The 25,512-nt window shown below is 42.9% G+C and overlaps 1 protein-coding gene across 2 annotated transcripts in view; it reads right to left on the bottom strand.

The window, feature by feature from the left end:
• sema3aa (sema domain, immunoglobulin domain (Ig), short basic domain, secreted, (semaphorin) 3Aa) overlaps positions 1 to 25,512 on the bottom strand; it is a 29,065-nt gene continuing 3,553 nt past the window's right edge. Inside the window, exons 2-17 of one of the 2 annotated variants that reach the window (XM_029494887.1) lie at positions 16,378 to 16,538; positions 14,910 to 14,972; positions 11,467 to 11,586; positions 10,647 to 10,737; positions 10,435 to 10,554; positions 8,337 to 8,479; positions 8,129 to 8,243; positions 7,942 to 8,011; positions 5,464 to 5,608; positions 5,134 to 5,353; positions 4,546 to 4,637; positions 4,420 to 4,461; positions 4,095 to 4,252; positions 2,392 to 2,459; positions 2,146 to 2,294; positions 1 to 1,377 (exon numbers count right to left, since the gene is read on the bottom strand). In XM_029494887.1, coding sequence (XP_029350747.1) covers positions 640 to 1,377; positions 2,146 to 2,294; positions 2,392 to 2,459; positions 4,095 to 4,252; positions 4,420 to 4,461; positions 4,546 to 4,637; positions 5,134 to 5,353; positions 5,464 to 5,608; positions 7,942 to 8,011; positions 8,129 to 8,243; positions 8,337 to 8,479; positions 10,435 to 10,554; positions 10,647 to 10,737; positions 11,467 to 11,586; positions 14,910 to 14,972; positions 16,378 to 16,538 — 2,495 coding nt within the window. In that variant the 3' untranslated portion in view covers positions 1 to 639. The remainder of the gene's footprint in view (positions 1,378 to 2,145; positions 2,295 to 2,391; positions 2,460 to 4,094; positions 4,253 to 4,419; positions 4,462 to 4,545; positions 4,638 to 5,133; positions 5,354 to 5,463; positions 5,609 to 7,941; positions 8,012 to 8,128; positions 8,244 to 8,336; positions 8,480 to 10,434; positions 10,555 to 10,646; positions 10,738 to 11,466; positions 11,587 to 14,909; positions 14,973 to 16,377; positions 16,539 to 25,512) is intronic. The other variant, XM_029494888.1, reaches the window with a different exon arrangement.

Here is a 25,512-nt window from a genome sequence, read left to right on the forward strand (position 1 = left end):
TTTTTCTGTTGCTTTTTTTTTTTTTTTTTTTTTCTCCTCAAATCTATTTCCATGTACACTATCTTGCACTTCACATGCTCAAAGTCAATGAGGGCAGCAGGTTGCAATGAATGCATCATTTCTGCTTCCATACATGTCCGTGTGTCTATTAATATCTCCGCAACTGTCCTGTCAGCATATAAAGTCTGCTCACCAATGAACACCTCACGCAACGTTTTAGTCCCAGTCTTATTTTAGTAGCTTATGTACAGGAGGTTGAAGTGTCTGCCAGGCAGTATCCCAGGCAACCGGCCATATCCTCACACTTTTACAGTCTGCTTTCCCGTTTGCCTGCCCTCTGTTTATCTTCGTCCTCTTCACAGGTTATGTGAATTTGTGGTTGAGTCTTTGAATGAGAGCTTCAGAGTTGTTACATGTGTGCAGTTCATGTATTTCTACCTAAAAAGTGTGTTTGATGTTTTTTTTTTTGTGTGTGTGTGTGTGTGTGTGTGTTTTCTGGCTGCTGCTATGGAGAGGTCACTGAATCATATATTGAACAGACAATCTAGAGAATGTGTCTGTGTGTATACTGTGAGTGATGCGTGGGTTTGTGCTTGTGTGTGTAGATCTGGTTGCATGTGTGCATCTCTGTGCTTCTTTCTAAACACTCCGTGGAGGTCTTTGAAGCTCGTGGGTTCTCCTGTTGCGTCCCTTCTTATTTTCTTGCATCCGTCTCCACTTGGCTGTGTGCTGGCTGCTCACCCGTGATCCCCCCACAACTTGAGAGCCAGCCAGGCTGCCCTGTCCCTTTTGGTTGCTTTGCGTCTTCGGGTTGTTGTTCGGTGCCTGGCCACTCAACGTGCCAATATTTGTTTGACCCTTCTGGGTATTCTGGTTTCGTCCTGCTGCATCTGCTGGTGGAGCTCCAGACTGAAGCCATGACCTGCTCTGTGGTGGACTGGCTTGTTGCTTCTGAGCGTTGGGAGCTGTAGCTTTAGGCCGTGCAGCATTGGAGCCGCCCGCGCTGTCAGTTTTACCCTGACCATGGCTGTTTGGCGTCTTCACCCTCTTCTGTTTGCGTTCTTTTTTCCAAACTCGATCACAGAACTCCTCTACGCTGTTGAGGTCCGGGTGGTCCAAGAGAGACAGGAAATCTCGATACCACATCCTGTGCTTGGCAGAGTGACCGACGCTCCCTCCTGCACCGGGTATTCCTGGAAGGATCTCGCCCAGTTTCTGGGTGGGGATGACCTGGAGGTTGAGGCGCAGGAGAGGCTGAATGAAGCCATGCTCGACCGCCTGGCAGTGGTAGATCCCAGTGTCAGACTGCGTTAGGCTGCGTATGAGCAGACCCTGGTCTGTACGAAGCACTCTGTCATCGAGCTTGATCTGAAAAAGATGGTGAAAATATAGAAAAGGGGAATCAGACAGATTGATGCAAGAAATTAACATATTCTGTGAGCCTGGGCCTTATTATTATTTTTTTTTTACTTTGAGGTAATTAAGCATTTTGACCACCAGAAATGTCACAGTACAACATTTCTACAAATGCGGATAAGCAAAAACACAAATCAGTATGCTATCAGAGGCAGAAGGATACCATCAGTTGGCAAACATGCATGCAAACTATGAAAAAAATAATCAGCTCTGCGACTGCAAAAAAAAAAAAAAAAAAAAACCTCCACTGGGCACCCTTAATGATCCACTCACATATGTTCTGCACCACTATTATTAGTATCACAATAACTGCTCCACACAGATTGATGTTGGATCAACCTTCAAACCCACAGCTCCATTCTTCAAATGGATAGTTTGTACACTCTCTGCCCGGTGAAACAAATATAGCCACAAAAGAAAGAAAAAAAAACAAAACATTCTCTTACATCATGAGGTCAGACGTCATTCTAAACATCCACACCCCACGGTTTCCACCCTGACCAGGGCATGAAGGTTAGAGGCCAGTAGTGTTGTAGGTTATAACAGGATAACGTTAGGCATAAAATGACTTCTTGCAGTCAGAATTTTAATTAGCTCAAGACAGATATAATCAACATTGTTCAATTTGGGCTGTGTGAGTTTTGTAATCGCTGAACCATTAACACATTTAACCAGTATGCTCCCTGGTTTTCAGAAAGAAACAAGGAATAACTTGAGAAACACACACACCTCATGCTTTCGTTCATCATTGGGCTTCTGCAGCTGCCAGTAGATGAGCGCCCTCTGAGACTTTGGGCTGCACTCCAGAAACATGCTGCTGTTCTCCACGCCGAACACAGTTCGGTCCTCCACACTCCCGCCTAGGCCGTCCATGTCGTCTACTCAAACCAAAACACGCAGAGAGAAGGATTGGGACGTGTGTGTGAGAGGAAGCAACAGTGACGGTTTGTGTTGGGGGTGAGGTCATGAGGATACCATGATGCTGAAGGTCGGAGCACTGGGACAGAGGGTCTCCATTTCTGATGTCCTGTCGTCTGGTTCGCCTGGGGAGAAATGTTGCATTTAATTCAACCTCATACTGAGATATACTGACAATTTGGGCAACACAGGTTCTACAATACAATAGACCAGAAATGCATTGATCCTGATAATGTCCCCTGCACTGCTTGTTTTCAACCACTAGGGGGCAATGTTAGCTAATGCCACTGCACATTTAGAGGTATTCCACAATAAAAAATTTGCATTTGTTCAGTCTTCACTCTACTGCTAAAGCATGTGTGGAAAAAAAAGGAACCCCGGCAGCATGTAGGAAACATAAACCTGTCGAGAAATGAACAACGTGCTTCATTGCTTTCTGACGAGCCATTTTAATGAAACACACAGCACTGTTTCGCCCTTGAAATGCTTTGCAAAAAGCAGCTCCGCTCTTTGTCCTTTCGAAGTCCACTATGTCATTCAGCTTTTTTTCATTCTTACTGCAGATGTGAGGAGTTTCCATAGCTTTGCTTCTCTGACTAACTGCAAATGTGTCTCCCACGTTCCAAGTTGTCAAGGTTTAAAATCTCTGACGGACGCAGTTAAAAAAAAATCCAGCAGGAAGCAGGTGGGGTAAGCCAAAGGTGAGGCAAGAAGGAAATAAAATAAGAGGAGGAGAAAAAGTCAAAGCAATGTTGGAAGAAAAAAAGAGACTATACAGATGAGGTGAGATTCTGGCTGCTTGGATTCTCGGTTATCTCGCCTGACTTACATATGCATGCATATGTCGACACTCATCTCTCCGTCTCTTTGTCACACGTCTGTATACATTTTCATCTTTCTGGTCATCTGAGTGCGTGCAGGGCTGGCTGTCTGGTTCCCTTTTTCGGAGAGGGAAAATATTTGCAGTGTAGAGGAGGGCAGAGAGGAGCCGGTCTTGGCCTTAACCACGGGGTGTGCCACCTTGTCTGCAACCCCGCCAAGCTGGAGTATACCCACTTCTCAGCTTCTGCTGCTGGAAGAATGAGTTGCAGGGGAGCAGTGCTGCGTATGTGTGTGTCTGTGTGTAAATGCATGTGTGAGGGCTATAGTGGTCAGCCTAATCCTGCTGGATACAGCTGAGGGTAATTTGAGGGTGTGCATGTTCATACCTCCTGGCTGCTGGGTGAAGTGGTCAGACGGCTCCTGCTGACTGTAATTTAGTGTGTGTGCTTGTGTATGCCTGTCTTTCTTTTCGATGTGCTTGTGTGTGCATCTTAACTACAGAGCGATGGGATCATAACTCTGAGCAGCTACAGGAGTTATTACCTCTTTGAACCTCTTGCATTCTTAGCCTGTGTGTATTTAATGACTCTATTTTGTGTTTGCGTAATACTCCTCCTCCAGATCACTTCCATGTTTAGCTGTTTTGGCATGTACTGTGTATTCGGGTACATGTGTTTGAATAGATGCACTTGCTAATAGGCCAGTGCAGGTCTGGATTAACAAGGACGTGTGATGAAAGGCCCTTGGGCAAAGTCTTTAAAACCATTTCCAACAGCAGAGTGCAGGTGCACTGATAACTCCCAGGTGTGACTGGATATGATGGCATTAATGCGAAGGCTGAACATTGCAGAGACAAGGCATACATGAAGGATTGTCTAACCCTGAATAAACCCAGAAAAACTGGTTACAGCGCAGTGTTTATGTGTGTCAGCTCCCACCTCTTGGCGGTAGGAAAGTATCTTGAGCATTCGGTGCCGTCCCAGGCGCAGTAGGGGTCTCTGGCCAAGCAGCACTCAGCACAAGCTTTCCCATACACCTCGCAACGGTGTAAAGACATCTGCGATACACCCAGGGCTGAGCCAAGGTACAGCTGTTGCTGTGGGATCCAAAGAAACAGCAAGGACTTAAAACTGAATGGTCCTGCGTGGCTCAGGAGTATCAGTGTTTGCCGAAATCCCCAGAAATGTTCCCTTATTTTGATTCCCTCGGACTTCTTGTCAACAACTTGTGTTTGAATTAATAGGTGTGAAAACAAGTTTTTACCTGCTTGGTCGACAGCTCCATGGCTGTGATGGGAGTTGGCTCCTGTACAAAAGCAACACAGCTTGTTTAACACCATGTATTCCATCATCATGGATTATTGCTAACGTTCAGTGTTCATTGTCATACCCTGAAGACAGTCATCTCTTCCAGGACCACCTCTTCCAGGTCATGCCAGCTCTCTCGGGGGATTGTCACCACCTTCAGCACTGTTCCCATATCTAACAGCCAACAGACATATGGGCAGTGAACACAGACACACACATATATATATAACATTTTTTTTTGTTTGCTGGTTAATGATGCAATTCAATCTGTCTCAATCTGTGCGAGCTGCCCTCTATTAAAGCGTCCTCGATTTGTAAATACTTTAAATAAATAACATTTATTTAATTGTTTGAGGGTTTCACAAGATGGACGCTACAGTGAAAGGTTTGCAATAAATTGGATTTGAAAACATAAATAAAATACAAGAAAATTGATTATCTGTGGAAAATGGATTTAAATACAAAGAAATAAAAGTTGAAAAAAGTTCCCTGTGACTGTATTAAATCTCATTTTCTCACAGCTCTTCTGTTTTCTCTCATTCCAAGAGAAAATTAATTTAATGTAAACTATTGTGACAAGACAGGAAGCAGACAACCTTCGACTGGTGAATGACAGACAGCCAGATTGATAGATAGAAAGATACAAACATGGCAGTGTTGATTTGCGTACCTGTACCGATGAACATGACATCATACTGTCCATCCTCTGCCTCCACTCTGTCCACCACCAGCTGGGAGAACTGGTAGTCCACATCCGTCCTCACCATGATGGGACGTCCTCCTATCGGATGCACCGGGTTGTACATGGCCGGGTGCACTCTGGCAAATGTGATGACATCATCAGGGAGGTCTTTGGTGGAGTCGAATCCTCCAAATGTTTTACTGGGACACTAAGAACGACAACAAAAATGGCAGACAGGTAAGTTTTAGAACATTTGCATTCCTGTGAATTTGTGTCACAATAATTGGCATGTGAGCCACTCTCAGGGTGAAAACTCACAGTTCCTGGGCGAGGGTAGGGCACCCTTCCTTGGAAGGGCACCCACTGGTAGTTGGGCCCATCTCTGTGTGCATAAGGCCCCAGGAAAACTCTCCTGATGTCTGCCATGTTGTACATACACACCGCCGATCCTTTAAAGATGTTACTGTGGCGAAAGAGAAAGACACGGAGGGGGTTATCCAAAACGAAGAGTTTCAGTAGAAAGGGCAGTGATAAAAAGAAAGATAACAAAGGGATTTACAAATGATCGGTCACAAGACAGGGATTAAGACCTTATGTATTACTGAAGAAAGACAACAAAATGACCTTTCATCGCTTGAAGACAGGAGGGAGCAAGGTTGTCATTATATAAGTAGAGGAATGACAAACTGGAGCTCCTCTCTGATTGCTTCCAGCCTCTTGCGAACAGACAGGAATTTGGGCACAGCACCAACAAAACAGGAGACCTGGTTCAGAGTATATCTGAAATCCCCACCAATCTTTTGAGAGCTTTGGCTCAAGCCAGATGGGTGGGTTTTCTTCTCGCTAGCCAGACAAAGTTCAATGCAGGGCAAGGTCAATCAATCATGCAAAAGAAAAGATAAATGTTGTGGATTTTATTTCAATTCAGTCTATCCTAAGTTGTCCAAAAGACAGGAATTGGAGCCATGACTCATTTGAGTGGGGAATCTGGGGTGTTCCATGTAAATAATCCAAGATATATATTCCAAACGAGTTATGGTCATGTGGAGATTAGGAAAAAGTCAGATGGCTGTGTCCTCTGAGCAAATTATAATAACCTATGACCACATATGAGGGGATTTCATGGTTTAGATAGATTGTAAAGATTCACATACAATCTCAATTTCAGCCCTCATCTTTTCGGGTGTCAGTTTTTATAGATGGCAGATTTTCATTTGGACTGCAAATCTCTTGCATGTGCAGGAACCAAATGCTCCAGTGAGATTGTGGACGTCCTTTGTCTTGCTGACTGCGACAGGAAGTTGTATCAGACTAATTAGCGATGTGGCTGGCATACACAGCACCCACAGCACTCACAGCACTCACCAAAGCATGGAAGATGAATGGATTAGCATTTGAAAATGTTAATTACAGTGAAATTCAATTAACTCCAGGGGCAAAAAAAAAGACGCTCATATATCTGTGCTTATGAATAAGGGTGAACACGGTTTGTGTAGATACACACAGTTTGAGAGAGAGAGAGGCGCACAAATTCGGTCAACCAGACAAAAATGCACGTATAAACACAAGCGCACACGCACAAATAGGGGCACAATCAAACATTGATCTGTCGGTGGCAGCTTCTTTGTGCCTCATTAAGCAGTGATATTAAAAGCCGGCCCCTCTGAATCTCTGCTCTATTCATCTCAGAAAACCGACCACTTAGAAAACCAATTAAACCTCTCTAATTCCTCAATGCCCTATAATTGAATTGTGTGTGTGTGTGTGTGTGTGTGTGTGTGTGTGTGTGTGCGTGTGCGGCTAGGCACATAATGTGGGTACGTAGCTGTACATCCCACTCCTGCACACCGACCTCTTGATTTGAATACATTCCAGAGAGCAGAAAAAGGCCATACGGGCCTGATGATGCAAGACACACATCGGTGTGCGTTATCTCGCGCCGCCATTCTATTCGGCTTCTTATCATTAGCAGTGATTGATGGTGCTTGTCCTCCCTTCAAAGCGGTTTTGAGACACTACTGGACACAAAATACAACCCCCCCCCCCTTCCTCCCAAATGCAAATTCATCATCATCATGATAAGTGCCACCATCTGTGCCATTTCAACTCACTTATCTGCCTTGGCCTGCGCCTTCACCTCTCCACATACTTCAATACAGCCACACCCGGCCTCTGAAAACCCCATTCAGTGCTGGGGCGGCGGCCAGGGGAGAGACATAGGTTCCCACTGAGTGAATATCATGTTTCTCTCGCTCCCTCCTGCTCCCTAATCTGATTTCCCTATAAGGCTCGGCCAAGGTTTCAATAAAAAAAAAGGGGACAGGTAGCCAGCAAATGGGGAATTGGCTTAAAGCAATCTCCAACCTGAGTGGATGGGATGGCAGCAATATGAAGGAAAAGCTACCATAAGCAGCAATATGAAGGAAAAGCTACCATAAGAGACCTGTAAGTGGATTATCACTGTCTGGGAATTTGGTAGGGGCCACGCTTGGTCGCTCCCATTTTGCCGTGTCATTTAAAATGCTAAGGAAATTACAGATAAAGAGATGTAGTGAAAGATGTGAAAGGGAAGAATTGCTGAAAGGAAATGGGAAGCGTGTGGGTTTTTTAAATACAGAGGAAATAACTTGTCCGGGGTGGTTGCCTGTTGAATATATATCAACTTCTGCTAGTCTCCTAGCAACAAATCAACAAAACAAATACAGTATTACCAGTGTCTGTCGAGCTACTTGAAAATATGAGACCCTGTGCACACATTTTGGAGGTCATGGTAAAAAGATCTGGATGGGATTGTACCTGGATGTGGTGAATACAGCGTAGATAACTGGATTCTTCGGGTCCTTGGAACTCATGAGAAACACATCCTCTGAAAATGCAGAACAGGAGTGGGTGAAGGTAAAGCTTTTAAACAGCATCGTGAAGAGGATTTTAGTGTGTGAGGTCATTTTCTTTCTCCATGAGGTAATAAAGAATGCACACGTACGTAGCTCGTCAAAGTGTGTATCAATGCCATTGACCCCCGGGACCGAACACAAGAGCCGGGCCTTGAGAAAAGTGGTCCACTTGTTCACCAGACTTCTGTGACCTCCCATATCATTCTGTAACAACATCCAACATATTTGTTCATTCACATCCATCGATCTATAAGAGGAAGTATAAATAGAAAGATCTTGTCGTGTGTGTGTTGTTACCTTACACAGTTGTCCAATCCTGGCGATAGTAGCCTTCCCAGTGTGCTCTCCATCCATGGCGTTCTCTTTGAAGAACAGGAAGATCTTGTCGTCTTCAGGGTTGTCGCTCTCTGGGATCAAGTGCACGCCGATGAACCTTGGGTCTAGTGGAGAAAGAGAAAACAGACATAGCAGAGTAATGTTGGGCACAGTGAGCGCAGGGACTCGCACACACTGCTACACAAACATGATCTTATGATCCAACCTCTGTCCCAATGACAAGCCTTTCACCCCTATTTTACACCTCTGAAACCAATCCCACATGATACTCTCCAGTCACGGCTCAGTAATAACAGCCATTCACTTTACACCCCGGTGTTATAATATCTGTCTTTATCCCAAGCAAGCCCTCCAAGTCCAAATCCCCCATAACCCCCTTCTCCAGACCACATCCTCACATACACACATGGGTCTGATTGTCCCCGGTAACACATGAATAAATTTATCTCGACTTTAAGCACAAGAGGAAATCAAAGTTAAACGGGCAGGCTGAGGCCTTAGGGCTGCGATATCTCCCGACTCGAAGGGGCATAAGGACTGAGGAAAAGCGGCCGCAGTCACTGAGGCGTCGTCATCCGTAAAACGAGCCGGTGCCTGAAAGCTCGGGGGTTAGCTAAAGAGAAACAAGCAGTGCCATGTTACGCCTCTGTGGCCGTTTAGGATATAGAGTAGCTGTGAAAAGGGAGTGTGTGGCCAAAGTGGGGAGCAGATTTATAAGCGCTGTGCGGGTGCGAGACCTCTGGCATGAATCATGTGTACCCCACACACACTTCATACCAACATTACTGTGAATAGGTTCCATTAAATCTACACATTAATAAATTCAAACTTTGCATGCGCTCCAATGCGAAAAAGTGGCTGCTGAGGTCATACAATGCAGTGTCCAAACAAAAGGCCACTTTGTTTTAGGGGTCCAACCTCCATGATAGTGAGAGGGCATTTAAAGGTGAAGAGAAATGTGAATAAAATGCATGAATCCAGGCCAGCAGAGCTATTTAGCCCCAAATCCCCTTAGAAATGGCTGCAATTAAGTATTCATTCCCCCGTTTCTTTTTTGTTACATTTGAGTACCATGTACCCCCGTTGATAAAGGCTCAGCAGAATATCCCCATTCCAGTAATCCATGCAATTACAATCCTCCTTTTGTGGAGAAGGAGCTGGATTTTACCGAATTGATACGATCCCTGGTGAATTTGTTTGAACAAGGTGAAAGATCGATGGGGATTAATGTGGTAACAATGACTTCTCCCTTTCAAATCGCTCTTTATTAATATGTCACAGCAATCAGCACTGTGGACGCCAGTGTTTGTGATTTTTGATGGTGCTCTGGAGTTGTGGGGGGTGAAGGGGGAGTGGGGGGGTGAGAGGAATTTGACTCCACTACAGGAAAACAGCTGAGAGCGGATTAGTTCTGTGGGAAAGAAGGGGGAAAAGGGGATGGCACAGCTTGAGGGAAAGGTTCAAACTGACCTTTTGTGGCTCCCTAAGTCCTCCGTGGTGCCGAAAGATAGCCAGACAGCCTGAACAGTGTATAGCCCTCACGGCCGCGCTAATCTTACTAGCACAGGCAAATCCAGAGACTTTGTGAATGGGCTCTGATATCTGATGTCTGCACATGAATGGAAACGATTGGAGACTTGTGGCTTGTGAGAGAATTTAATACTTTAAAATCCGTTGAAAAGCTCAGTGGCCCTCTTGCTCCGAAACCAAACAATTACCAAGGTTTATGTCCACCTTGCACTCGAGGTATATTGTGTGCAAGCCAAAACTGTCTTTCCCGTTGAAGTTTTTTGCTGGTGTTTACAGGTGATAAAGTGTGAAACTTCTAGCCTTACTTTCTGAACGCGGTTGGTTTCTGGTATTAGCTTTTAGCATATCGACTAAATTCCAGTGATGACGCTCCGCAGTCTCATTTATTCAGACCAAAATAAACACCTAGATTTTCCCGGAGTACACAAACAAGAAGACTGTACAACGAGATTGTACAAAACAGAGACCAACTTTCACAGGAAAATGGATTCCTTTCAGAGAAAAAGCTTTTTTTTTTTTTTTTTTTTACCATTCAGCCATCTTGAATCATGCTGTTCTGTCCTGATTGGATGATGATCTCCCAGGGTACGGAAAATAGCAAAGTCCCTTCCCATGAAATCAGCAGATGTGCCAGAGTACAGTTCTCCATCTGCCAGTGAGAAAGTACAGTTAGGAACAAATGACCAGTTCTGAAATGAATGTACATTTCCTGGCACCGAATAAGGCAGGGATCAAACTCACCGATCAGGAGTGAGGCTGAGAGCATTTTGGGGTCATAGGGGCTTTTCCCGCGGCCGTTCTCGAAATGTGAGGCCAGTCGAAAGATGTTGTCCTGTGGTGGAATGGGTCAGAGTTCAAAACAAGGGCAGTGGAAGCCACATTAAGCCGAGCTAAAGGCTATACACTTATAGCCTGTGCTTCAAATTACAACTTATTCTGATTATAGCACACTGCTTTGGGAATAGATTACAGAACAACAGAGTTGCAACTGTACAACAAGCAGAAACAAAGAGCAATAAAGAAGCCTCAAGAAGAAATGGCACAAGTCACCCAGAGTCTTTCAAAAAACTCACTTTTCTTTGATTCAATTACAATGTAGGCTCTTCTGTGCTAAAAAGCCACATAGTGCAAACACTCAACCCCCTCACTATTGTCGGGCTGCAGAACCCATGCTGGTACATTGATTAACCTGCAGACCTTTATCAGGATGACTGATTCAACTTTATGTCGGGGAGCGGTTGGTTCATTTCCACTCTCGAACCAAGTGGTGACCATTTTCTTTCACAAAGGAGAACATTGATGACAAGATGGACAATGTAAGGGAATTAATACAGAAAAACATTTATGTGATCTGGTGTGTCAACACAGCTATTGAGCAGCTGCGGGGCTGCCGAAGCAATATTACATTTTCTCTGTCATTAGTTTACAACAGTACCAGTGTCACATTTCATGACTTCTTAATGAACGCTACATTGAAACCTAAATTACATTTTGCATATATATAACTGATTAAAACACCACAACATTTGGTTAACTAACATTAAGGCATCAGAGCTGTTACCTCTGCCCTCTTGCCCATTTCCAGATAAGCACAGATGGGGTGGAAGGCTCCTGTGCCGCAGATGTACAGGTGGGTCTGGTTGTATGGTTGAAGGACCCGGATGAAGTTAGAACATTCTTTCTGCAAAGAAAAAGAAATGAGGCAATGAACATAAAAAACCCAATTTCTGGATGATTATGCACACAAAGACGTTAAAAATACATTTTGTGTGTGCAATGTGTGCCTCTACCTGTCACAGTGTGTTACACAGTTTAACAAAGCACACGAAACATATTCATAAAAAAGAAATGTGCAGGTCCACACTGCCAAATCTGCCTTTTATATTATAAAGTTTAAATTAAGTTTTAGGCTTTATTAAAATAAACCAGACACTTAGAATCGAGAACGGCTCTGTTGCGATTCAACTGAAAATGGAAACTAATAGAAAGCAGAGAATACCGTTGAATAGAGAAATGCTTTGTTGGAATTTTTGTTTAAAGCGGGGACTTTCCAGCTAGTTTGGAAATGCCCATATGAAACTGAGTCTCCTTGAAGGAAATCCCACCTGTAAGTGAAATCAGGCAAATCAACCTCAGATCTTTAATGATACATATGTTTGAATTTACTGGAGTTATTTGGGTTGGCTCTGCAGCACACGCTGATAGTCCCAGTGGTGTCAGACTGTTTATTAGACTGCTAATCAAGGGGATTGGTTAATGTGGGAGGGTTATTAGCAGCCTCGAGGAGTTGATTCGGGCACATGTGTTTAAGAGATTAGCCTGAGGTTTGCCTAATTATAAATACTTGCTGAATATCTACCTCACAAATAAGTACACATTGGCTTGGGGACGTGAAAACACATCAGATCAAATGCAGACAGTCAGATGATCTTTCTTTCCCCCCTTGAACATATGCATCTCTTCAGGCATTTAAACCTCACAGGCACTTCAGTTTGACAGTTTGATGATGTTCCTCAAATGAGACATAAAGGTTGGAGTGATGACATTTTACCGCACATAACGAAAACTGATTCTGGCATCTGACACCAACAGCCTTTTCCAAAAAGAGAGAATCCTGCTGTTAATCAAAAAGGTAGGAACTTTTTTTTTTTTTTTAGCATTGCCAGCCTCTTAACAACACTTTAAATGTGAAGGTGGAGCAATTTTAGCTGGCCAGTTTAAGATTAAATCCTTCCAAAAGTATAAAAAATTTAAATCTGTCAATTAGTTGTATATTTTTCAATAGTTTAAACAAAAAAGACACAACATGCTCATTAGAATTTGATAATTTTAGTAACTTTTGAAAGAGCGTGGTTAGCTGTTTGCACACTTTCTGGCCTTTGGGCTAAGCTAAGCTAATGAACTTCTAGAAATTGAACCCCACTTACTGCACAGGCACGTGATTGGCATTAACTTTCTGCTCTTTCTCTCGTGAAGAAACTGAATACGAATTTATTTTTCTATTTTAAACCCTGTCCAAATTCTTTTGTTGTAATACACATCATGCTTATGTGAATAGTTTACATCTAGCAATTTAACACCTGTTGTCTGCACAGGTTCATTAACCCGCAATCCCAACAAAAGTAGGCCACTTGCACACGGTAGTATTGCCGAATTCACAGAAAACCAAACTTGTCATGTGGCTGACCTCAGCACAGAACATCTCTGTGTCGAGGAGACTGTAACTTAATGACTTTACCCCCTGTGTTTCCTACTGGTGAAAAACAGGAGCACATGTCTCCCACCACATCATTCTCACACCCTTATTATATGTGTCTCACAAGCTCCTGTGAGTCCCCTGTCAGTTCTGTTGTCTTCAAGTAAAACTCATTAGCTATGTGGGAGGTAGCTTGTACCGTAATGTTGGCAGACGTTACGTACCCAAGTTACTCAAACATGCGGCTCTGTCTGGCCCGAAGGTGAAAAATGGTTTCCCTGATCACAAACCATGTCATTATGTGAAAGCCACAACACCCGCAGAGGATAAATGAGTCATCATTGGATTAAATTAATGACTTTCATTGAACGAGGTAATGATGATGACTTACCATGGGAGAGATGGGTAGAAGTATGTGATTTTTGGACAAATTGAGTGAATTTGTCCAAAAAATTGAGTGAATTTTCAAATCATGCTGAGGCATCTAATCAAATATGGAAAAGGCTTTAATGTAGACCACCTTGAAACTGTTAATTTTTTTTCTTGACTATCTGTAATAACTGGGGGAGTAATTGGAAACGACATGAGGCTGTTCTATAAAATTGTTAAGCCATACTCTGGTATCTGAACCCTTTGTTCTTTGAAGCAAATTCAACAAAACCTGGGCCATGTTACACACTCATCCTGCCAAGGAGAATGATACAGCCATCAGGCATTTTGGAGGGGGGCAGCTGTTACATTTGTTCTGCGGCTGTAAATTTTGGTTTGGAGAAATGCATCACTTTGGGAGCTCTGAATGCCTCAGTAATGTCCTAATCAAGGCCTCCTCGTGCTCCACTCTGTTTCTACTCTCACCGCCTCATTTTCAAGGGTAAACATTTTAACAGCACGCAAATACCTCATCATTGTGTTTTGTGCAGATTTTGAGCTGCCAGAGCACACACTCCTTTTTCCACTATACGGGCGAGCGAGGGTACCGTGTTGCTTGTGCGGCTGCGAGTTTGTGTTTGTCCGTGACTTCGACCCCGGTGGAACCTCTGTGATTTGAAAGGACTATGTAATTCAGGATAATCCTAAAACCCTGCAGCCACTACTCTCAAGACCCATCCAGCCATGAAATTAAGATCAGATACCACACAGTGACGGCCTATCCAAACACCAACACAACGATAACGCTCGCTAACACCGCCGCGCACACAAACGCAAGCTGGCGGCATATATAATGTGTTCAGCAAACTTGTGCATAATTGCACATGTGAGCTAACACAAAGTGCCAGATAACGCAGGAACACAAACAACGCACTCCCACATAAATATGCACACATACGCAATCTCTCAGGCACATACACAAACATCCTCCCAACATTAAACTGTACATGACAGACGCAAAACACCGTCTAAGGCAACGTGTCATTTTGCCATTGAGTGAACACTTGATTGTGACTGAACATCTGTTGTACAGGGTTTTTGTGTGCTCAGTTTGAGGGTGCCTGTGGGGGATGGTCTGCAGAGAGTACAGTGTGCCAGAGGTGAGATGGGACATGGCCAATATCTCTTTTATCTGGGCTAATTTCCTACCTCGCTACAGCGCTGCAGGGTGTTGGGTCTTGACTGTTACGTCAATCCTTTAATCTTGATTTCATATTAAATGTATTCAGGCGACCAAAGCATACATCCCAGAGAAATATGAAAAATTATACAGCCAGCCGCACAAATTGGCCAATGTAAGAGGCAAAAAAAAACAAACAAACAAAAAAACATGGCAGAGAAGAGCTTAAATTCTGATTCTATCATGAGGGTGGACTTACCCCAAGGTCTTTCCCTGCCCACTTGCATTCATCCCTTTTAGAGGGAGTGGCAGGCCAGGCAATCTGTGAGAATTCAGAGAAAGACAAAGTCACTCTATGTGCTGGAGATGGAGAGAAAAGGTTCATATGTTGTTTCATGAAACAGGGAAGCAGTGAGTCACAGCAGTGAATCAGAAGAAAGTCGGATGTTGGTGTTACTTCAGGAGAATGACTTTTTATTTGTCATGTTTTAAACTTACAAACTCCGGTTGACTCATTTCTTCATGTCAGTTTCGTATTTACATATAATAAATAAGTGCTGGCCTAATATAGTGAAAAATTGCTGAATAAAAATAATAGTGGTGAAGAACAATTGATGTGAACTAATAGAGAGGAACTAAGTTAATTAAAATGAACCACGTTAATGTGAAATATAGATTTACAGAAAAATATTACCTCCCATGTGAGTTTTTGTTCCAATATAACAATTTATATTCTGCAAATGTCAAAAGAGTTTTCAGCACTAAATAATAAAATTTAAAGGAGTCAACAGTTCAGATCCTTACCATATGGTCATACCTTCCACTTGGAAAATGAAGAGAAAACTGACTTTTGATACTTTGTTTTGGAAGAGACACATTGTCAAGTAAATAATGGCTTTCTACTGCTCTTACTGTGAATCCATCTGTGGACCCCAGTGTCACATGAATTATAAACACACATGGCGTATGAGTGAGCATGTGTGAGCAGTAATCAGTAAGGGACCGATTATATTCTCAAAAACTGGGTGAGATTTTTTTTTTTTTTTTTTTTGCTGGTGGCCACACAGATGTGGAAAAGCTTTGTACATGTATGTCCATGCATGCGTATGCATTATTATGTTCATACAACACACACACACACACACACTCAGACTGACATAGTCTGGTCTTAAATATTATCTCCTCTCCAGATCAGCTGAAGTTTCCTCTCTTGGGAAGCTGCGTTGCATATTTCAGGGTAATTACATTAGATTTGCTTAATCACTGCTTTTTGGCCTTTATCTTCTAATGATGCAAAGAGCGGAACAAAAGAGCGTAAAGTAAAAGTAAAAAACACACATCCGAGCCAAGGGCAAAAAGAGAATTTCAGAGACGCACTCTCTGCATTGACTATGTATTTTTCAACTCTGTAATTCCTCTGCTCAGCTCGATGCAGCCTGCAGGCAAGTCTGTGTCAGTCTTGTGTGTCTATGATAGCTGCTCGAATCAGATAAAAAGACTGTTAACCTAGTCCAGGTGGAGTAATGGAATTATGGACAACTCAGACAGGGCTGAGACAGAGGGGAGTGGAGAAAGACATGAGAGTAATGGACTCCAGAGGGAAGTGAGGGGAAAGGAGGAGAGAGGAAAAGACAGGGGAGCTGTAATAACTTTGCAACCTGCATTCAACTTCATATAGAAGTTTTGGGTATAAATGAAACTGCAATGGAAAACACTTTGAATCTCACCTGTCTGTGGTCTCTGTTGATGTTGACGAGGTCAAAGGAGAAGATGTGGTCCTCAGCTCCGACCAGCAGTCTCCCTCGCTCCTCGTCCAATAGGAAAGTGTCGTAGCTGGAGCTGTTGGCTAAGCCATTGAAGGTGACGAGGTTACTGGACTCTAGCATCTCTGGAAGAGAATGAGAGTTGATGTTGATGAGTGTATGTATGGAAAAGACTAAAAATAGATGCAAACAGAATAAATTAGTGACCCAAATTTCAGTACATCTCAATGGTTTTATATTGATTTACAATTTGTGAAAAATATAATAAAATAAACAAACAAACAAATATTTTCTAATATAAATGCAAAAAAAAAGGGCCTCTCCATTCCAGAGGTCCTGTTGGATGAATTTAGCTACTCAGTTTCTCTTAAGCATGTTTCCTTAATTGCTTTTCCACACACATTTGCACAGGCTTAAATTCAGACACATGTCAGTCAGGTATAGCGTGAGACATTTAAAGTGAGCACAGCATGTCCCAATCAGGGACACAGCTCAGACTGTTCAGGCGTGTGATTGGTTGAATAATTCATATGAACTCAGGGCCAGGGGGGACACTATGTGTAAGTATGTGTGTGTGTGTGTGTGTGTGTGTGGCATGTATCTTTAAATGGATTATTATGCATATTAAAATTAAAGAGTTTCAGGCTGCACATGTACTTCTGCTCTCTGTTCCATTTAGGTGTACAAAGTCCTGAATTAGAAAAAAAAAAACAAACAAATAAAGCTGGCCATACTAAATGGAAACCAGCACCAAATTTTCCATATGGACTCTGGAGTCTGACTAAAGGCTGCTGAGGTCAGGTAACGTTCAATCACCGAAGAGAAGCTCCATCGGCTGTGCGAAGCAATAGTATCATATTAACAAAGAACAACACTCCCTTGCTGAGAGCAACATAACCCAAGATTATGTGTCCTGTAAATGCTAATGTTTTGTGGAATATACATCCAGCAGCTTTGGCATTCTGGGAAATTTTTTTTCCCCAAAGTTTTGTAGACTAAGGAATTAAAGATTAAGTAATTCGTTGATTAAGGCATGTGTGTAGCATAATAAAAGCACATGATAAACAAAAATAAGAACAAGAATAAAAAAATTATATCCCCTGACATCATATCATTATTGAGTTCAGAAAATGCCTCATATATATATAATTAAGAGTAAGACAATGTTGGCAAATTTAGCAGCATCTCGCACAACAAAAATGTGCAGTATGTCAATCATCAGTGGCCCCGCAGTGTCGCCTGTATTATAATTATAATAACAACAGTAACATTTGGTTCGCAATTAAATAAGATGAAATTGAATTAATCTTCTAAACATCTGCTTCTGGTTGTTCCAGTGGACACGGACCATGTGCTACATATATTTGCACCACAGGTACAGTAATGCATCAGCCAGTCTGTCATCCATCATCATCAGTGTCACCACATAGCATGGACACATGCAGGCATGCAATATAGAAACCAGCACAATAACACACAAGCGTGCAAACATGTATACACTATATACATATGTATCCACACACACATATGAGCGTGCAGTCCAGAGGATTGTGATCTCCCTGCTCTCCCCACAAAGCTCTGATTGACGGGCTGCTATAGGAGCCATCTGCGCCCACTCGCACTGTGCAAGATCTTGGACATCTGCGTCTACATAAAAGAAAGATCTGATGGAAGGGGAGATGGAGGAAGTGGAGTGTCAACCATCTCTGTGTGCCGAGCACCGGTGGGGTGGGTGAGGGCTCAGAGAGGGAGTGGTCGTCACCTAATAAAGACGGTTACAGCTCATCTGTGTCATTTTGGTCTGAGGCTAAGGGAATGGAGTGGATGGGTGTGGGCATGAATGGAGGTCTGCGAATGTGTGTGTCTGTGTGAGAAATTGTACTGTACCACAGATGGGTTGAGCGTATGTGGGTGGGTTTCAGAGTGTGTAGGTATTTTATTTTATTTTTTTATGCACTGGCCAGTCCATGCAAACCAATATCCTGCCAATGATATTCATACACACAATAGAGAAACAGTGCTGCTGTACAGAAATTACAATGACAAAAAATTCAATACTCAAGCCAAGACATGTCTTAAAACAATGTTTCAATCATGTAGCAGCCAATCAAATCGCCAGTTTTACTTAGTTTAACAATCAGAAATGACATCGCGGGGTCAGAAAATGAGATAAAGGAGAAATGTAAGGAAATGCAATTTCCAGCCAACAGACTGCCAGAGGTCCTCCTTATGTTTCAACTAAGTAATGGAAAAAAGAAAGGGATGTGGCAGAAAGCCAAGGGAAGCATAAAAATGGGAATGAAATGGAAAAATAAATAGCTTGACTCTCTTGAAAGATAGTGATATTAAGGCATTCCAGCAATAGATAGTAAATGAACAAACCAGAGGGCAAATAATATCTTCAATCTTCTCCCTGTTTCCACTTAGGGGAGATTTTTCTCAACTCCTCTTCACTGCCATCTTGGCTCTACATGAGACGACCTGTATCAAGTGAACCCGAGGCTCTGGAGCTGAACAGGAGCCAGGACCGCCCTCCAAAATGGCAGAGTCCGAGGCCCGTCACGAAAGGTTTTTCCCAGATGGGCCAAAGTAAAAAAACACACGCGCATATTTCAACACGTGGCGATCTCTGACAAAGACAAGGTGGCCTGCGCGCAATAAAACATACAAAGACGCTTTATCTGAGCTGGGATCTACTGTGGTTTGGAGAATTGGAGGAACTGGGGCGTGAGCACCGAAGGACCTCCAACCTAAACACAGACACGCTCGTTTGAAACTGGGAGAGCGCACAGCACAGCTCATACAAAATATAGTATCCAGGCTCAGGACAAATACACACACACTCAGTTAACATATACACACTGTAGAATAACAGACACACACACGCACAGTTAACAGGTCCAACGTGAATTCACTGTACTCTACTTTTAAAATGCACACACCCAGCGCACCCTTACTGTGACATGCATATATGAATATTGACCTAAATGTTTACACTGCATTAATTCCCCCTAAACACACACACACACACACACACACACACACACACACACACACATACTTCTTCCCAGACAAAGTTGTAATCCAATAAGTATTTCTGCTTATGCAGCATGAACTTGTGGAACAGGGAGCGCACTCAGCAGCTTCCACCTCTAACACACTCCCTGGCCCCAGACCCCCCAATAGAAATGCATACACACACACACACACACACTTGAACACACCGCCTCTAATGTATGTGTCTGCATACACACGCCACGTGGCCCCTCTCCTCCTCACCACCCACAGTCTGCTTACACCCACCACTGGAACATGGAGACATTTAAACACATATACTGGTGTGTGCATACACATTCCAGTCACTTCACACACACACACACACACACACACACACACACTGTTCGGTCACTGCTGCCCACCTCCATCCCACTTTCTCTGGTTACACACATCCTCTGTCTGCTCTCTTTCACTCTCACATTCTGTTTTTCACACCAAAAACATGCAGACACAGTGGCCTGTGCACACTGCCACAGACACACGCAAACGTACACACACATACAAATATTGAGACGCACCTGTACATGCAAAATTTTGCACAATCATTGTGTCCTGCAGTCTATCACGGTAGAAATATACTGTTTTATTATATGTTTCATACGCTTTCATACATATATGTATTTATACACAGCCAAGGCTCTCTTTCATTTTCAACCCCTGAAACACAAAATACATATTCACGAACACCCCATGAAACAGGCACATATAAGGAATTCATTCAAATAAATTATCATTTGTTCCTCTGTCATACTCCATTATGGAAAATAACCTGGCTCTTGTCTTGAAAAACCCCAGGAAGAAAAAAAAAAAAAGAAAAAGAGCTACATTCAAAATCCAAGTGCAATTGTCTGTGGAGTACTCTTCACTCCCCCATTCTCCAAACAGGCAGGCGTTTTAGACGCCTACATGCCACGCAATAGCAGAATAATGAAACGGTATGAAAGAAAAGGCGACAGGGCATTAAATTATGTTTATCTGAATGTGTGTATGCGCGGCTGTGCGAGTGTGTGTTTGAGTGACATGAAACATAAAAGCCTGACAGAGGAAAACACTTGACTGGGATTCAACAGAGGGGTAATATTCCATTAAAATAATGAAACACTTTTCAAGTGTTTCTCTTGTTCATATATACAATGCATGCTCAACATGGGGAGAGCAGCTTTTAGCGTGTAAAAAGGTGCTCGAGTGACACATTTTACTTGTTCATTTCCTGCTCATTGACATTGTTCTTTTTCCTCTGTAGTTGGCAGAAGTGTATCTTAACTGCACACGTGTGGTTTATTCATATGTAAGTCTGTGTGTATTTACCGTGAAGGAGCTACTCTGTTGACAAGCAGGAAAGAGCAAAAGCAAAAAAAAAAAAAAAAAAAACAGTCTGAAAATAAAATGGCAGCTCAAAAGGAACCAGAGCAGAGAATTACACGTGTTTATCTTTCAAATACAAGGCTGGCTTCAAGCAAAGACACACAGTACTGTAATATCTCCAGCGGTTTGGTTTGGCATGTCAGTCTCTACCTCTGAATGCTTTCTTTTTTCTCCGTGTGTGGTGCGGTGTGCATTTCACTGTTCTCATGATGGCCTCGGCCACAAAACACAGGTGTCAGGAAAAAAAAAGAAAAGGCGGGAGCAGCCCCATGGAAATTTGCTGAGAGCTTTGCTTAACAAAGTGTTCAAATATTATCCCGAGCTCAAGGATAGCTGCACATGCCTCAAAAGTTCACCTCCCCTCGCCGTCGCTCTCGTTCCCTTTTTCTCTCTCTTTCTAAGCTCAGTAGCAGGTGTGGGTTGGTTTCCATGGTGACCACGTGTATAATACAACCTGGACCATTGAATTTCTCATTCAGGTGCAGATGACTGACTGCACAGACAGGAAATGTGCTACCTTACACACAGTATCATTACCAAAAAAAAAAAACAAAAAAAAAAAAAACTGTGTTGATTGATTAATCATTACAACCAAACTACATATGTCAGAAGTTCACTGTTGCAGAAAGGATGAGTAAGTTTTCTGTGATCCTCCTTCTGGAAAATACAGATCCAGGCAAACTAATTGAACCTGTTTTTCTATTTTTCAACTGTAGTGACTCATAGACATAATTCATAGTCATTCATAGTCAAATGCTGTATCTACGGGACGATTTAATACCATATTGTGTTTTGTGAATATGACTCAGAGTACATCCAACCGTAGGATATGTATCAGAAGGACTAACAAGGAAAACGTGACCACATCCCGAGCCACAGAGAACCTATATGGGTAGTCTAAGTATGTGTTGAATTTCACCATGCAGCACCATTCATCTCTCTAAACCCAAATGCTAGACTTCCTCATCACCACACGACATTCCTGTTTTCCCTCGAGAGAGCGAGAGAGAAAGACAGGGAGTGAAGAGCGACGCAGAGAATACGAGAAGAGTTGACAGGAAAAGAAAAGCAGAGAAAGCAATAGACAAAAAATAAAAAAATAAAAAAATCGAGCTGTTAAGGAAGGCAGAAACATGAGCGCAGATAAAAAAAAAAAAAACTACTAGTGGTGGTCCAATATGGAACCATTTCATTAGTGTGTGTCTCTGCCTGTCATTGAATGGCTGGACCACAGAGGACGGTTTTCCACCAGTGCTGTGACCACAGACGGCAAGAGGCCTGGCCATGCCTGCCACAGAGAGCCCACTCACACACCACTAAATGCTCCGGGGTATAACCAGGCTGCTCGGTTCCTCTGGTTCATATTCATTTTTTAGGAAAACAAACAGCGACGGACACACTTGCAAATATACACACATCCATTTAGCATTGCAAATACAGCCACAAAAGCAAACTTGTTCACGAGGGCATGAGCACACACACAAATTACAAAATCACTCCTCAGCAAAGCCGTGCAGAGAGAGGGAGATAGTGCTATCTATTGCGAGGCAGCTTGATGGATTGACTCGGAGAGCGACCAGGCTGTGGTTAGCCTGGTCATGTCTGGAGACACTGCCTGTTAGCAAAGCCTGTCAGCTGCACGGCGGAGCTGAATGTCAGCTTTGCCATTTTATTAGAAATTAATGAGGCAAGGCTACAGAGCTAAATGTGTCCCAGACAAAGTTGTGACAGTAAACACATTGATGCGACAGACATGAGAACGCAAACGCGCACGCACAGATGCACATTTCAGCTGTGCACAGGAACAAAGTCAGGTTTTGTGTAATAAATGAGTCGTGCCTGAATTTTAATGTGCTGCCCTTTCACCGGAAAATCAAAATCAATAAATTCCTTCAGTATTGCAATGTCAAGATTTTCATTTCTGACCATCTTGCTGTAAAATGTTTTAAAACCGTTCCTTGTTATCTCGCACGCTGTTTGTGTTATTTATAACAGGAAATGAGAAATAACAACTCCTAAACTGCTGTGATTTTAACTCACTTTTTTTTTTCCTAAGTTGACCTTGAAATGTGACTTTAAAAACAACATTGTGTCAGATTTGAATTTAAACCACAGAGTGTCTCGAATTATTTCACATCCATAATAACGTCTTTCATTCTATTTTCTCTGCTTCTTCCCTTTCTTTGTTTTATGTCTGCCAGTCCTTCTGTCAGTCCTTCATTCTGTCTTTCGGCAAAGATGTCCCCCTCATTCGTAACTCGACTCTGTTCAGATTGAATGGTGCGCCCTCTCTCCATCTGATTGACAAGACTTAGCAGGTGGCGGGACCCATTCATACCCTCAGTTCAGCAATCTGCACCATGCTGTAACCCAAGCCCACATCCCAAACACAGATGCAAAGGCGCTGGATATTTTTCCAATGTGCATGTCCATACAGTGCTTATGTACACACAGACAAAAACGTACACCAAACGTACACAACTGTGGTATGCACACATATTAATCTTTGTGCAAACGCACACTGCGCTGACACTATCTCTGATTGTGAGCTATGAGCACACATCCAGTTTTAGGCCATCATCCTTATAAGTCCCGATAAAATGTATTTTCAAAAGCAAACAATTATTTCCAACAAAGTGTTTTCTGAAATCTGGGGAAATTGCATCACAATCCAAAATACACAGCAACTTGAAAAGCTTACCAAACTGGTCGCACAAATTATTCTTGCTCATTTCCCAGCAAGTGGTTGTGTGATAATATATTTTAATGACACCTCCTACATTCATTTATTATATAAAATTACATAAAATAAGAAGCAAAACATGTTGATGAACAAAATATAATATTCTGCTTGTTTGGGTGTAAAGAGAAAAATGGCAAAAGAAGTGACAGATTTTTCCAGGCACCTGATGAATAGCTTTTTGTTTTACAAGTGTGGTTGTGTCATTACACAATTATTTGTGGGGCAATGAGTGTCAGCGCAAACACACACTTACACACTTCATTGTGCAGTTTTTCAGTCTTGTGGACGAGGGCGGTGGGAGCTTACTAAACACTGCGGTCAGGTATGTGAGTCAGCGTGAGGAAACGGAGTATATTCGGATGTAACATGGGGCCATAGTTGAAAAAAAAAAAAAGCAAACCACTTCAAAACATCGGTTTATACAATTGGTATGTGGCTGTGTGGGAACAAAGAAGAGGAAGATCACTGCATGTGTGTGTGTCCGAAGAGAGTAAAAAAATAAATTAAAAAAACCATGGCCAAAAGATATTTATCAACTGAGGTGCAATCAAGGAGACAGGGAAGGGGAAACAAGTACAAAAAAAATTACAAACACAGACAGACACGCAGCCTACTTGAAGATTGTACTTAGGGTCTGTGGTATTGTGGTTCTTTGAGAAGGGACTGAGCCGCAGGAGGGGGGGTTAGCTAGAAAAGAACGATGAGAGAGAGAGGGCGAGGGAGGCAGACATGTCCAAAGTTGGCGCGTTGGGAGAACACCTTATAATTATCTACATCCGCTCTGTCAGCCCAGGCCCACAGGACAGACAGATACAACAGAGAGAAACGCAGGGAAAGATGCTCATTCACATATAACAGACAAAACTCTGATAAAACAGCACACACGCAAACACCCACAAACATATATCTACACGTATATATTTTCACAGGCAGGCACGCCCACACACAAACACGCAGGGCCTATTATGGGGCCGCGTCCAGACTGCGTCGAGTGCGGTTCCTCACCAAGTGTCTATTTTGAAGCATTGCAAGCCAAATCCAGATTCCCTGTCTCTTCCCTCTCAGCTCAATCTTTTCCTCCTCAGTTCCACCCTTTTTGACAACTGGGGACGGCTGTGGCAGCATTAAGAGGTCGTACAGTAGGCTCCATAATTAGCCCCAGAGCTGAGGGTAATTATCAGGCTGTTTAATGAGAACTTTTGGTTTTAAAGTGCTGGCTCCCTTCTTAGGGATCATAATAGGGTCAACTTGCTCAGCTCCACGTAGGGATCTACTGTATGTTCATCAATTGACCTTTAGGTGTCAGTGTTCCTCCTGACGGCGGCCGACAGTGTGGGAGAGAGTTGCACATGGACTGTGCTCAGGAATGTGACCGTGTGCAGGTATGGATTGATCCAAGGGAGAGTATCATTGTTTGTATAATACATATGGATACTGTTATCGCCTCAGCTGCTACAACTGAAGTCCTAGATGATGATTTGTAATGAAGCCTTGCCGGATATTTTAAGCGATGTTGACTCATTTTTACTACAAAATCTTATTGCCATTTTATTCCTTCCAATTACTCCACAACATTAAAGTCATATCAACATGTGCAATATCTCCTCTGAGCAGGATTATTTTAACTTGGACTTGAGTTTCACCTCATGCCTCCCTCTCCTTATGTTACTAGTGAAGGCAAAGAAAGTAAGAGCTATTTTAGTATCAAGGAGAGGAGAAAATCATTAACTCTTGTGATCATCGTTCTGTCCTCATGAAGCCAGATCCTCTTTGCTGAACGTCTAACTGACCCCACTGGGAAATCATTTACTCTGCACTTGCTGCGCCAGCTGTCCCATGAGAGGTCATTTTATCTACCTGCCTCCATTGCTCAGACGTTCTGCCTCTCAGACTGCTCACTCTGCAGTCGCTTGGCTGGCCTTTCCTTCGGAGGA

This window comes from Echeneis naucrates, chromosome 23 (genome assembly GCF_900963305.1).
Source record: "Echeneis naucrates chromosome 23, fEcheNa1.1, whole genome shotgun sequence".
In the NCBI taxonomy this organism is placed as follows: Eukaryota; Metazoa; Chordata; class Actinopteri; order Carangiformes; family Echeneidae; genus Echeneis; species Echeneis naucrates.